This window comes from Sus scrofa, chromosome 13, assembly GCF_000003025.6.
Source record: "Sus scrofa isolate TJ Tabasco breed Duroc chromosome 13, Sscrofa11.1, whole genome shotgun sequence".
Lineage (NCBI taxonomy): Eukaryota > Metazoa > Chordata > Mammalia > Artiodactyla > Suidae > Sus > Sus scrofa.
The window spans coordinates 31512647-31527725 of record NC_010455.5 but is presented as its reverse complement, the minus strand read 5'-3'; the positions used below and the strand labels follow the sequence as shown (position 1 = coordinate 31527725).

The following is a 15079-nucleotide window of genomic DNA, read 5'->3' as shown; positions in this document are numbered from 1 at the left end:
ATTACTTCTGCCTGCCCTCAGACTCTTGACTCTTAGGCCCTCTCCTGGCTCTTCACAGGATCTCTGTCCAGGCACTGAGAGCTCTGAATACAATTTCCAGTTCATCTTCTCTTAGCCAAGTTTCATGGTCAGTTAGAGCTTGGAATGGATTTGGTAGTCAATGGATATTTGTTGAAGAAATACACGAACAACTAAAGTATTTGTCTTCTCTTTTCTAGACCTTTGTTAGGAATGCTCTTGTATTTTCCATCTCCTCTGTTGGTTTTTTTAGTCAATGTGTGTATATTTTGTCATATTTTCACCTAGTCTTATTTCATAGTGACTTCCACCAGTATTGCACTTTCTAAATAACTATCAGTTTGACAGTGAAGTCGTTCATTCACCTGATGCATAATTACCACTCCCACACTTTTTTTTTCCCTTTTGGGAGCCTTACGGCCTATGGAGTTCCTAGGCAAGAGTTCAAATTCAAGCCAGAGCTGCAACCTACACCACAGCTATGGCAACATTTAATCCTTAACCCACTATGCTGGGCCAGGAATTGAACCCAAGTCCCTGCTGCTGCAGAGACATTGCTGATCCCATTGTGCCACAACGAGAACTCCTCTCACACTTGTTTTGTAATCTTCTGTAACATCCAGAGTCTGCTGACTTTGGTGTTGCTGTTGCTGACTTGAGGACTCTTACCTCCCTCTCAGATTCAGGCTTCTTCAGGGGAAACCAAGTACAATGGTGCCTTGGACTGTGCAAAGAAGTTATACCGGGAGTCTGGAATTCGAGGCATCTACAAAGGGACTGTGCTTACCCTCATGAGAGGTAACCTTTGAGGCCCTCCACGTGAGGTCACCTTGGAGGAAGGGACTCACCTGTAGTGGATTTGCCACCGAATCTTGCCTGGATCCCCACTTTAGCCTTGGCACCATACCTGCCACAGCTCTGACATGGCCGCACTGTGTGGCCTGGTTATAGGCCCTCTCACCTCTGGCCAGAATGGACATGAGTGAGGGTGGGGGCACCTTCCATCCTTCTGGTAGGCTGGCCCTAAGGGTGAAAGTCATGACGATGGCAGTTGGAGGAGAGTAGTAAGTAGATAGAAATTGTGACTGGAAAGAGCATTAGGAAGAAAATTACTTAGGAACAGTGGCACTCTTCCTGGCCTGAGAGTCATGTCCTGCTGGGGTGGCAATAGAAGAGGCAGACACAGCTCACCCTTGTCCTGAGATGGCACCTTGGAGGACAGCCAGATGCCAGCTGTGGTTATAACTACTTGGAGTGGCATATTAGTGAGGCCACTCAGAAGGCCTTTGAAGGTGAAATATCATGCTCGTTTGTGCTCACATATGCCAGTGCTTGTCCCAGAGCACCATCTGATCACTGCAAAGTGATTATTGCAAATAGGAAGTGCTGCTGAGGAACTTCTCAGGAAACCTTGAAGGGTCCCGTGCCAAGCTTGGCTCTCCTAATATCAAGATCAAGAAATCTGTGAGGATTCTATATCATTTCATTGGCCTTTTTCTTGCCACTAACAGATGTTCCAGCCAGTGGGATGTATTTCATGACATATGAGTGGCTGAAAAATACCCTCACTCCAGAAGGAAAGAGGTAAGGAGAACAGAATAACTTAGAAGCCACTTTGCCCAATCAGGGTAGGTTGCTCTTTCCTCTTAGTAGGTCTGAAGGCAGAAGTAGGACTTGCTTCTGTCTCCATGTCCACTTACCTCTTGTTGCTGCTGAGGCCCAGCTAATACTGAGACCTCTTACTTTGTGCATCACCCAGTGGAGCAAGTGTTTGAAACAAGTGCATGAAACCTCCTTCAAGGAGTGGTAGCTTACCGTGTCACAGGAGCTTTGGCGTTACTCCCTGCAGCCAGTTTCTCTCTCTCTGTGGCTGCTCTTCTGCATGGGAGGGATGGTCTGAATGCTACTCTCACAGCTTTTGTCTGACTGGGGCTGTGATTGGTATCCTGCAGTGTCAGTGAGCTCAGCGTGCCTCGGATCCTGTTGGCTGGAGGCATCGCAGGGATCTTCAACTGGGCTGTGGCAATCCCCCCAGATGTGCTCAAGTCCCGCTTCCAGACTGGTTAGTAGAGGAGAGCGGGGTGGGTGGGGTTGGAATGGGTCCCAGAACTGGCTGCCCCTGGGGTACAGAGCTCTTAAGGCTTTAGGGGTACTGACTCTCCATAGTAGCATCCAGCATCTGTCTGACCAACATTCTCCTTTGCAGCCATTTGTGTTCTAGAAACCTGGACTCATTTTCTTATGGGCCAAACACAAAATAAGCGAGATAAGACCCTTCTTCCTCCACACGAGCAGGACTGTCTTATTCTTCATTTCCGTCTCTTCTCCCTAGACACTAATAGTCCAGACATTTGTGTCTATTTGTCTAAAAGTGAACTGTGTTGACTGTGGACTAGTCCCAGATAACTTGCAAGGTGTCCTCTCCCTGGTACTGTGGTCTCTAGGAAGCCTTGACTACAAACTTGTCCCCATGTGGGTATGGTCAGATCAGTTGGGTTAACAGTTGGGTTCTGCCCACAGCACCTCCTGGGAAATATCCTAATGGTTTCAGAGATGTGTTGAAGGAGCTGATCAGGAATGAAGGAATCACATCTTTGTATAAGGGGTTCAATGCAGTGATGATCCGAGCCTTCCCAGCCAATGCAGTGAGTAACTGGCGGGGGTCATACTTTCCCTTTGGGACTCAGAGCAGAGTTCAGGTTGGCCAACTTTTTCTTGCTCCTGGGATTAAATTGAGGGCTCAGTTTTTCCAAAAATCCCACTGTCACAGAGCCTCCTTATTTACTCCCTTTCCTGAAGCTGCCAGAAGATTTGCTGTTGTGATTCTCTGAGATGAGGAGCTTTGACTTCTTGACCTGGCCATTGGAAGTGGGCAGTTGTGGGAACATGCATTTTCTTCCCCTTTTAGGAAAGAGAAAGTACAACTTGTTTCCGTGACCTGGGGTAGGAATAAGATTAGAGAGGGTTTCTGGTCCTGAACGGCCAGTCAGGCACAGTGCTGGGGTCTCAGTGAATAGTCACAACTTCTCTTGGCTTTTCTATTCCTTCCAACCCTTTCTCAGGCCTGTTTCCTTGGCTTTGAAGTCGCCATGAAGTTCCTTAATTGGATCACGCCCAACTTGTGAGGCCGAAGTCTGCTCAAGTCTTCAAGATGCTGGAAGCTGTCATCAAGGAGGAATAGTGGGCAGGACTGGGCCATCCTGAAGGACGTGGGGGAGGGATGGTGGGATGAGAGCTCTGTGCATGGACTTGTTGAGATCACTGCCTTAATGACAATGTCTCCCTGGTATAATTTGCCATTTTGAAACTTGAATTCACTCTTCTCAATTTAAGGGATCTCACGGAGATTTGGAGATGGAGTAAGTAGCTTCTGGGCCAAATACCACGTGTGGCCGGTGTTGACTACTGGCCCTACTACACAAAAAATACTCCTCGAGGAAGAGGGAATCTCACCCTCTCATTGGAAACACTATGCATGTTTTCAACCAGCTGACCAGGAGCTAGGGGCTTCTTTGATCCCTAGCCAGGAACACTCACCAGATTTCCAAGGTATCATTTAATCCTGGCCTGCACATGGGAATGTGGACTTGAGGCCCACATCTGCCTGTCCAAGTGGACTGAGCAAATGTGCCTAGGGGGAGATAGCCTGTTAACAGTCAGGTGGTTTTTTTAATGCATGCAAATAATCAAAATTAAAACTCGAGTAGCCTAATTTCCCAGGAGTAGGTAGAGAGCTTTCCCTCCAACACAGTGAGGAGTTTTGAATCAACAGTCCCAGCTTGCTAGGATAAGTGAGAAAGCCAGGGTGTAGGGAGGCTCCTTTTGCACACTCTTCTCATGAGAGCACCCTATTTTAACAGGAAACAATAAATATGTTTTCTAATTTTTGCATTGTGTGAAATTTTTTCCTTTGATTCTGGGTCATTTCAAAAAGCAGCCTGTGGCCTTGGTGGAGGCTGTTAGGGATCCAGTATCCTTCCCTGATTGCTTTAGGTAGGAGCTCCAGCAGGAGAAAGAGGAGGAAGCTTTGGCCAGCCCAGCTTTCTCTGACCGCCCCAGCCCTACCTGCTTGAGGGTAGGGTGGGGTGGATGGGGCAACTTGATTGATAACTGTTACCACATCCCTCAGTACAAGCCTGGCACACAGGCTCCGTCAAGGCCCAGCCTGCAGCCCATCCTTTCATTCTTTCACCTCTCTGCCCTTGGCCATTTTAGCTAACAGATGGAGAGTCAATTGTTCTAAAAGACCAAAAGCAACCCTGAGTTGTCATATGGACTTTGGGGTCCCTGTGTGATCTGATGTCACCAGCCTAGCATAACTAATCAGGCTTATGATGAAGCCCAGGTAGCCAGAGGAGTTGAGGGGGTCAGAGTGAAGGGTCACAGACTAGTCTGTCCTTGTCTGGTGGAGAGGCTACCAGAGCTGATCTCCTCTGTCATTGCCCCATCTGGCAGTCACAGTTCTACTGGCATTTTTTGCCTTGCTGCAGCTGCACAGAAATCCTTGGACTTTGGCTCGAGAGCTATCACTATAGGTAAATGAGTGAGAAGGGAAGGGGCCCACCCCTATCAGGGAGTGGGGGTGGCTAACCTGGCTGGAAGCTGAAGATTTAGAGGTTTAAGGAAGGGGGCTTTATCCCTGGGAAGACATTTCTGGATGATGGTCAAGTGAAAAAAAATAACAGTTTTAGGGATGCACATTGTGTGCCCTCTGCCTGGGAAGATTAATTCAGTGTTATGCTTTCCGCCTCTCATGCTGCAGGATATCTTTGTTTAATCTCTCACTGATTTGGAGATAGCTACATATGTGTCTCCTGAAGCTCTTCTCAGCATTACCCAGTTCTGAAATCTCGGCCTTTCCCTGGGAGCCCCTGTGAATACATTTGCATTCTAGCCAAATGCCAGCCATTCCCATGGTTCAGAACCACTTTTACAGTTGCCGCTTCTGGATAATTTGCCCTTGAAACAGCTTCCATTTTAAAATGGAATGTTTTGGTCCCTTGATGTTAGTAGTGGAAGATTCTTTTACTCCTTTGGGTGTTCAGTAGACAGATGTTAAGTCAAGTAGGGAAGCCCTAGAGGCATATTTGTGAAGGGAGCAGAGCAGATGGTGAGTAACTCCCTCCTGGCTGGCACGTCCTGTTTATGATGCACTTTGAAATGCCACCTGTTTGTGATAGATCTCTTCTCTTCCTGAAGGGGATAAGGGTGGGGGGTGGTTTTGGGCCCTCCCAAGCAATTTTTCTGACTGTCACAGACAGACTTTAGTAGAAGCCAGTGACTGTTAAAACAACCAGCCGGTGACAACAGCCTCACCCAGGCACGAAGAAGAATATAACTGGGTCAAAGGTAAAGGACGGGACAGGTTGTTATAACCTCAGCCTATTGGAAGCAATAGTGACATGATTTCTGCTGTAAGATCATAGCATCTTTACCCATAGTTCTCTCCCCACAGTTCTTTTGAGAGGAAAACCCCCATGCCCTTTCTAACCTCTTCATGGGTCCATTCTCATCTCTTTAACCTCATGTAACTCAGTGTTTAATGGGTAGGGATTTTTATCCCCAATTTCAGATGTAGAAGCCAAAGCTCAGACAGGGTAAACTGACCTATCAAGATCATTGGCAAGTTGATAATAAGAGTGTGGGTAACGGAATACTGTGTGGCTGTCCACAGGCCTGAAGAAAGTCTTACGATGCTATCAGAGGTTGTCCTTGGACTGCTTGACCCAAGCTCCAAGAGGCCTGCTGTACTGGATGGTCAAAGCCCAGGCAACTGTCATATGAGTTAGGCCAGGGATGGCACACAGTCCCAACAGGCACTGGGAAAGTCCCATGGACAAATGCTCCTTGAGGGCTCCTCCTTTCTTTGCTCCAGACGGCATGTAGGCCTGTGGCTTTCCAGCCAGGCTCTCCTTTGCTTCCCAGGTTCTGTTTCTTCCCAGATATTTCAGAGGTAGACCCTATGTTCACTGCAGAGACACACTTTCAAGGGGGTGGCTTGCAGGTGCAGAAATAGGCAGCCTGTGAATTAACTGCTCCCTTGAGCATGGACACTTATTTAAAAAAAAAAAAAAAAAAAGACCAAAGGCAGTGGTCTCATGGAGGTGGGATTCTGGAGTCTGAAGGACAGCTTGGGTGAGGGCAGAAGAACCATAGCCCTTTCCCTATCCTTCCTGTCCACTAGAGACTCATCAGTACTTGTAAGGCAAAGGAGAAACTGCTATCGGTAGATACTAAATATGCTGGGAGGACTGGACCTGGGGGCTGGCATGTAGAGTTCATCAGGTGATCAACAGTTCCCAAGAGATGGATAGAGGACTGGAGTGGAGTAGAAAAATGGCCCCTTTGGGCAGAGATGGGGGAGGTGTTTCAGCTAGGGCTGAGTCCCCCACAATAGGTCAGAGGTCAGAGGGCGTCAGAGGGCCAAAAGTATATAAACAAGGAGATATGGGCCAAGAGCAGGCTGTCCTCCAGGGAAGTCTAGGGGAGTTTGGCCTTCTACCTTCTGCCTAGAAAGGGGGGGGGGGACTTTTTAAATAATAAATCTGTCAACAGTACAGGAAAACCACTGTTGCATTGGAAATAGCAGTTGGTACCCTACCCATGTTCATTTTCACCAGACTCACCACTGTTGGGCTGAACATATGCCCCACCTGTGTTACTCAGCATACATAGTTGTAAACACTTTTGAGAACTGGCCCCATTGTGTCCATGTCTGCCTGAGATTGGTGGTGTGGCAGTCTGTGCAAGATGAAGACTCGTTGGATAGTGAGTAGGACTGGGTTGGAGTTGAGCACCCATCAGGACTCTAGGATCTCCTTTTCTCTACCATGGTCTATGTATTTCTTTTGCTTTCTAGGATCTCTGCTTTTGACCTTTTCCACCCACCATCATTTGGTGCTGGCAACTGTTTCCCAGTTACTGGCTGCATGTGGGTTCAGTTGCCATGGTAACCCCCCAGTGGTGCAGCTGGACAGGCTTGAATGAAGGTCAGGCTTGAATGAAGGTCTTCCTAGAAGGGTAAGCATTCGGGATTTGAGGCTCAGGCCCCTTGAATTCTCTCTTGCTCCAGGGCCCTATTCTTTTGCCAGGTCAACTGGATATTCATGAAGGCCTTTGGGATTCACCTTGCTATTATTGGAGGTTTTCCCAGAAAGGGCAGATCTCCGCTCTGGGGACCAGATGCAAGGAGAGGGGAGTCAGGTTAGGCCTAGAGGCTGGCTGTCCATCCTCACTGAGGCTGGTCTGTGGAGACAGGTGAGGAGCAGCTATGAAGTTCCTACTTTCTGTGGCCCCCATTTCCTCCAGGTTCAAGGATGCCTTTGAATGCCATGTTTGCTCGATGGATAGAATGGCTATGCATTGGGGCATCTGAAGACAAGCCAGGGACCAGTCTCCTTCTGGCAGAAGCTGACAGAGTTTCCTTGGAGTGACTGGGAGAACCTGCCCACAGCCAGCTCTGTTGTCAGTCCTGGAGTAGCCTCTTCTGACTCTATTTTGAAATTGAAGTGAGAGTCCTAACTGTAGAGGTGCCTGTCCCTCTTTAAAAAATAAAAGACCTGACAAATGGGCTATGACTGGAGTTGTGAATTTGCCTTTCCAAAGGGTTAGTGGTATGATTGCTTGAAGTGAGTCAGATCCCCAGGTGTGGCAGTGCAATGGAAGTCCCATTTAGGATTCCTGGGAATGGTCTGACTCCTGGAAAGCTTGAAAAAGGGTCGGTCTGTTCACAAGGAGAGAAGAGTTGAACACTGCTCCTCCGCCCCTCATTGCCCGTCCTTAATGAAGTATTAATATATGTGTGTGTGTATTTTTTTGCTTTTTAGGGCCGCACCTGTGGCATATGGAAGCTCCCAGGCTAGGGGTTGAATTGGAACCACAGCTGCCAGCCTATGCCACAACCACAGCAACTCAGGATCCGAGCTGTGTCTGCCACCTACACCACAGCTCACAGCAATGCCAGATCCTTAACCTACTGAGTGAAGCCAGGAATCAAACCCGAAACCTCATGGTTACTAGTCAGATTTGTTTCCACTGCACCACAAGAACTCTGAAGTTTTTGTGTTCTGAGATCAGAAGCACAGCTTTTTTTTTTTTTTTTTTTTGTCTTTTTCAGGGCCACACCTATGGCATATGGAGGCTCCCAGGTCAGGGGTCTAATCGGAGCTACAGCTGCTGGCCTATGCCAGAGCCACAGCAACGCCAGATCCGAGCTGCTTCTGGGCCTACACCACAGCTCACGGCAACGCTGGATCCTTAACCCACCCAGCAAGGCCAGGGATCGAACCCATGACCTCATGGTTCCTAGGATTCATTTCTGCTGTGCCACGACAGAACTCCAGAAGCACAGCTATGATGCAAAGGATCTTAGTTCTGAGACTGAGGTCAAGAGAGCAGTTTCATTGGCTCTTCTTTCTGTACAGAAATTTATCATTCATTTACTTTTTCATCATTAATTCAGTAAATCTGCCCCAAGAGTGTGCAGTAAGGACCCAGTAGGGAACAAGCTTATACTATCCCTTCCTTCACAAATTTTTTTTTTAAGTATTCTTTTTTTTTTTTTAATTTTTGTTGTTGTTGTTGTTGCTATTTCTTGGGCCGCTCCCGCGGCATATGGAGATTCCCAGGCTAGGGGTCCAATCGGAGCTGTAGCCGCCAACCTACGCCAGAGCCACAGCAACTCGGGATCCGAGCCACGTCTGCAACCTACACCACAGCTCACGGCAACGCCGGATCCTTAACCCACTGAGCAACGGCAGGGACCGAACCCGCAATCTCATGGTTCCTAGTCGGATTCGTTAACCACTGCGCCATGACGGGAACTCCCCTTCTTTCACAAATTTGACAGTCCAGGACGCTTTCCAGCAGTCAAGAAACTTATCCAGGGAGATACCACTGTTTGGAATCACAGGCCTGCCTGGCCTAGAGCTGGGTAGCATCTATACCAGTGGGGGCTGGATGTTCCTGCTTCTTGAAGCTCAGTTCCCAGCAGCACTGAGCTCCTGGGTGTGTGCCAAGCTAATATGAGAGATCCTAGTGAGGATTTTAATTAATGCTGGGTAATTACCAGGTGGAGCGTAACCATCCCAAATGCCTTTCAGATTCCCAGGGCTACATCTAGTCACTTTCTGCCTGGGCCCAGCAAAGAGAGGGAGGATTCTATCCTATGCCCTCTGAGTCTTTGGTCAGCACTTATGCTGTATGGACATCCCAGAAAAGTTTCTACCTTTTCCTGTTCCCCTCCAATTTGGTGTGCATGAAGGGGCAACTTGGGAAATAGCATGGCTTCTCCAGTTTCACCTATGCCCTCTCCCCAGGGGCAAAGGATATCTGTGCCTTGTGGTCTGCTCAACACCATTAAAGTACTGCTGGCCCAGGGTGGAATATAGGGATAGAAGAGATATCCAGACCTAGTCCTGGGAATCCTGATTGTATTGCTCAAGAGGAGAAAAAGGCACAGTGGTCATTCCTGCTCTGGGACTTTCTCTTTCTCTCTTGCTCTCTCTGATTTTTGTTGTTGTTGTTGTTCTACCCAGTTTTGTGGAGGGTTTCTTGCCCTTTTTTGGAGGCTTAAGTTCTTCTGCCAGTGTTCAATAGATGTTCTGTGCGAATTGTTCTATGTGTAGTTTTGTTTTTTTGATGCGTGTGCCACTTCCAAGTTGAGCTCTGCGGTCCTGCAAGCCGTAGAGCACATGGAGTGGGAGTTGTCAAAAAACAACTTTCTTTTGTGGGAGAAGGTGAGGGAGACATCTTAACTCCTCTGCCATCTCGATCCTTCTCTCCTGCTCTGGGTCTTATTCCCTTTTCTCAAGGAACATGTTTGACCTTCTGAGCTCTTCCAGGCTTATTTATCTGCCTTTGGCTCCAAAATTACTATATCACTGAAACTCCTCCTATCTACAAGGTCTTCTCCCTTTGACATCTCACAGTCTTCCTGCCAAGACTTCTGAGGGGCCTATGGTCATGCCACTATTCCACCCTGAGGTCTGGGTGGTTCTGACTTTACCAGGTCTTTGCACTTACTGCCCTCTAGGCCACATGGCTTTTCTTCAGATGCTCCTATGGCCAGATCCTGCCCAGGCCTCTGAGCCAGCTTAAATGCCATCCCCTAATGTGGGCCCTCTTGCTCTGCACTATAGCTGGAACCACTCTGAGGTGGTAATGTGCATTTTTACGTTGACTCTCGGTTATGTCCCTGGCACTTAGTAAGGGCTAGCAAACGGGAGGATCCTAGGGTGTGTTGAAAGTAGAAATTAAAAATAAGCGGCGCCAATGGACCCGCTTAACGGGAAAACCATTAATTGCTGCGCCTTGCGGAGAGACTGCCCGGCAGGCCCGGTGGGCTATTGGCGCACGCGCACTGAGGGCCAGAGCGCTGGCGGGAGCGCGCACGCCCGCGGCAGCGTGCGTCACAACCCGGGCTCCTGCCCCGCCCGTCCCGCTTGCCCGCCTGTCGGTACCCGCGGCTACGGCGGCGGCTGCCCAGTGACAGCGGCGGCGGTACCAGGCCGGCCGGAGTAGCGTAGGGTGGCGTGACCCGGAAACGCACACCCGGCCAAAGGGCGACCTGGCGCGAGGGGGGCCCAGCCCAGGTCGCGCGTGAGGAGACCTCGCGGGTGCCGGGCGGGAGGCCGGCGTGAGGGAGCGCCCAGACAGTGGCTGCCGGCGGCCGGGTCCTGCCTGTCCTCGCGGCCGCCGCCGGCATGAGCCACATCCAGATCCCGCCTGGGCTCACGGAGCTGCTGCAGGGCTACACCGTGGAGGTGCTGCGGCGGCAGCCACCCGACCTGGTCGACTTCGCGGTGGACTACTTCACCCGCCTGCGCGAGGCCCGCTCCCGAGCCTCCACCCCACCCGCCGCCCCTCCTTCCGGCTCCCAGGATCTAGAGCCCAGCTCTGGCCTTGTCACCGACGCGATCGCGGACAGCGAGTCGGAGGACGACGAGGACTTGGACGGTAGGAGGCAGGCTGGGCCAGGGGTCGCGGTGGGGGGGTCGAAGGAGCAGTGGCGGGTCGGGTAGGGGTCTCTAGGAGTTCCAGAGGGGGCTTCGGGGGCTAGGCCTGCAACCCTGGGCCCGGGACCTTGAAGCTCTCGAGCGGAGTTTGTCTGGGTTCCCGAACGGCGGGCTTGATCCCCGCGTGTGCCACTTCCAAATTGAGCTCGGCAGTCCTGCGAGCCGTAGAGCGCACGGAGTGGGAGTTGTCAGATTCAGCTCAAGAGAAACGTGCGCGCTTTCGGCCCGCATGCTGGCGCGGGGCCGGAGGGGCGTGGAGCCCACGGCTGCTTGGCCTCTGCTGGAGACCCTTCGCCCACTTTCGTTCCGAAGACAAGAACATTCACATCCACTGACTCATATTTCATAGCCAGGAAGGTAACTTTGTCTGGAAAGAATTCATTTTGTGAAGTTATTGTGAAAAACTTCGAGCATATACAAAAATAGAGAGAAAATGTGAAATGAACCCCCTATATGCCATCACCCCCATTACACAGTTGAAAGATCTGTCACAGATGTTTCAGCTGTATTTTTTTTTTCCTCTTTGCTGAAGTATTTTAAAGCAAATTCCAGCATTTCACCCTTGGTCCTTGAGTATGCATTTCTTAAAGTACGGATCCTGGAAAGAAAAAAAACCCTATATATATAATATCTATCTATCTATATATATATATATATACACACACACACATAATAATATAATAATAATTTATATATATATATAAATTTGGCTAAGATAATTGGATCAAATAAATTTGATGAGGGTAAACAATAACTTTTTTTAGCATACGGGTTGCAGGAAAGAGAACAGTAACACTTTCTATATATATTTAAGCAGGGTTGTCAGAAAGCAATTCCATTTTCCTTGGTTGCTTCAACATAGGCTTTGTCAACTTAACAATAGAATTACCCTACTTTTGAACAGCCAGATTTTTTGAACTCATTTTAAAAAATTAAATTATAGGAGTTCCCGTTGTGGCGCAGTGGACAAATCTGACTAGGAACCATGAGGTTGCAGGTTTGATCCCTGGCCTTGCTCAGTGGGTTAAGGATCTGGTGTTGCCCTGAGCTGTGGTGTAGCTTGCAGACTCGACTTGGATCCCACGTTGCTGTGGCTCTGGTGTAGGCCAGTGGCTACAGCTCCGATTAGACCCCTAGCCTGGGAACCTCCACATGCCACAGGAGCGGCCCTAGAAAAGGCAAAAAGACAAAAAAAAAAAAAATTAATTATAGTTGATTTACAATGTGTCAATTTCTGCTGCACAGCAAAGTGACTCAGTCATACACACACACACACACACACACATATATACACACATATATATGTATATATATACACACACACACACACATTCTTTTAATATTATTTTCCACCATGGTCTGTCCTAGACTGGATATAGTTCTCTGTGCTATACATAGGACTTTATTGTCTACCCATTCTAAATGTAATAGCTGGCATCTATTAACCCCACACTCCCAGCCCATTCCACTCCCTTCTCCCTCCCCTAGACAGTCAGAAGTCTGTTCTCCATGTGTGTGAGTCTTGGACAGCCAGAATTTAACAAAAAAGTGAAAACATTTGCAGGACAGAGTTAGAGACTTAGTGTTGCTAGATCATATTGGAGAAAAAAAACCCCAACAACCTAGTTCTGAATTGAATCCATATTCAAGTCAGACTGGCAGGGAGTTAATTATTGGTCATTGCTGTTAGAGGTTGTAAGCTTCAGTTTCTGGACAGCTTTCCTAAGTTTATTCATACCAAGTGTGGAAATTGCTTTTCTGGGTTTCCCCTGACTTAATACACATTAAATTATGGGTTTTTCACCTTGAACCTGGAAATCAGAAATTATTTTCCAACTCTGCCACCAGATCTCTGCCACAGAAGTGTTTGGTGGCCCAAGACAAAGCTGCGGAACCTGTTTGATTTTAAATTCACTTATCTTTAAAATAGGTACAGTGACAACAACTTCCTAGGGATAAATTGGTTTTTTATTTGTTTTTGCTTTTTGGCTACATTTGTGGCATGTGGAGGTTCCCAGGCCAGGGATTGAACCCGTGCCACAGTTGTGACTTGCACCATAAATGTGTGGCAAAACTGGATCCTTAACCTGATACACCACAAGGGAATTTCTGGGATAAATATGTTTTTAAAAGCTTTGTTTCAGGAGTGAATCCTACATTTGTTTCACTGTCATAACTATACAACACAAAGCTATAATCTGCTTTGTGACAATTTTTATTTACACAGAACAAATATTCTGTTAGTCCCGGATGAGTAAAACAGAGTTTACAAGTTTTGTGTTATATCTTCATTCTGTGTCATCTTTAATTAATCTTTTTCAAAATTGAGTTGGCTTAAATCTTTGTAACTGTGCTTTATTTTATTGGTATATAAATATTCTTTTGTTTATATCTCTTAAGTTGCTGTACTAAATATAATTATAGAAATCAACACAGAGTGAACTTCTATTTACAGATAATAGACTAAAAATACACTGCACACAGTGGAATACTAGTTCACACCCATGAGGATGGCTATTATGAAAAAAAAAAACACAACTAGAAAATAGCAAGTGTTGTTAAGGATATAGAGAAGTTGGAACCCTTGCTCATTGCTGGTGGGAATGTAAAATGGTTTGGCTGCTGTGAAAAACTGTTTGGCAGTTCCTCAAAAAGTTAAACATAGAATTACCTACCATGTGATTGAGCAGTTCCATGGCTATGTATATACCCAGAAGAATTGAAAGCAGGAGTTCCCGTCGTGGTGCAGAGGAAACGAATCTGACTAAGAACCATGAGGTTTCAGGTTCGATCCCTGGCTTTGCTTAGTGAGCTAAGGATCCTTGCCATGAGCTGTGGTGTGGGCTGAAGATGCGGCTCAGATCTGATGTTGCTGTGGCTGTGGCTGTGGCTGGCAGCTGTAGTTCTGATTGGACCCCTGGCCTGAGAACCTCCATGTGCTGCAGGTATGGCCCTAAAAAGCAAAAAAAAAAAAAAAAAAAAAAAAAAAGAATTGAAGGCAGGGAATCAAACAGATACTTATATGCCAGTATTCATTGTAGCATATTCACAAAAGGCAGAAACATCTCAAGTATTCCATTGAACAGATGAGTGGATAAATATGGTGTAGAGGTGTATACAAAATGTGGTATATACATATAACGGAGCACTATTCATCCTTAAAAAGTAATGAAATTCTGACACAACATGGATGAGCCCTGACAATATTATGCTAGTGCAATATGCTAGACACAAAGGGACAAATGTTGTATGATTCTTTTAGTTGAGGTACCTAGAATAGGCAAACTTATAGAGACTGAAGGCAGAATAGAGGTTACCAGGGACTGGGAAAGTGGATATGGGGGAGTTACTGTTTAATGGGAACAGAGTTTCTATTTGGGATGATGAAAAAGTTCTGAAATTGGATAGAGTTGATAGTTATACAACATTGTGCAATGTAGATTATGAATGTACTTAATGCCATGAATTGTACACTTACATGGTTAGAATGGGTAAATTTTATGTTGTGTATTTTACCACAAATTTTAAAAAGACAGGAAAAGAAATGCATTGCATATCCAGTGATTACAAACATTAAGATAATAAATCCACAGTGTCTAAAATAAGAAATAGGATATGTAGTGTTAGAACTGTATATATCAAAGAGACTTTGTTTTGTAAGATCCTGAATGTCTAACCCCCAGTTCAGTTTATCAAACAGTATGCTATTATAAATACTCAAAAAACTTAGCTAGTTTTTAACAGTTTGTTAATTACAGTTTTGATATCAAGCAGCATACCAAGAGAGTTCCCGTTGTGGCACAGCAGAAACAAATCTGACTGGAAACCATGAGGTTCCAGGTTTGATCCCTGGCCTCATTCAGTGGGTTAAGGATCCGGTGTTGCTGTGAGCTGTGGTGTAGGTCACAGACACGGCTTGGATCCTGTGTTGCTGTGGCTCTGGTGTAGGTAGGCAGCGGTAGCTCCGATTCAACCCCTAGCCTGGGAACCTCTACATGCCGAGAGTGCGGCCCTAAAAAGACAAAAGATGAAACCCCCCCAAAAAA

General features: G+C 47.1%; 2 protein-coding genes across 2 annotated transcripts in view; both read left to right on the top strand.

Moving 5' to 3' along the window:
• SLC25A20 (solute carrier family 25 member 20) overlaps positions 1-3906 on the top strand; it is a 29470-nt gene extending 25564 nt beyond the window's left edge. The window contains exons 5-9 of the mRNA XM_003483178.4: positions 699-816; positions 1530-1602; positions 1971-2080; positions 2539-2663; positions 3081-3906. Coding sequence (XP_003483226.1) covers positions 699-816; positions 1530-1602; positions 1971-2080; positions 2539-2663; positions 3081-3143 — 489 coding nt within the window. The 3' untranslated portion in view covers positions 3144-3906. The remainder of the gene's footprint in view (positions 1-698; positions 817-1529; positions 1603-1970; positions 2081-2538; positions 2664-3080) is intronic.
• Positions 10721-15079, top strand: part of PRKAR2A (protein kinase cAMP-dependent type II regulatory subunit alpha) — an 89220-nt gene continuing 84861 nt past the window's right edge. Inside the window, 1 exon segment of the mRNA NM_214258.2 lies at positions 10721-10974. Coding sequence (NP_999423.2) covers positions 10722-10974 — 253 coding nt within the window. The 5' untranslated portion in view covers position 10721.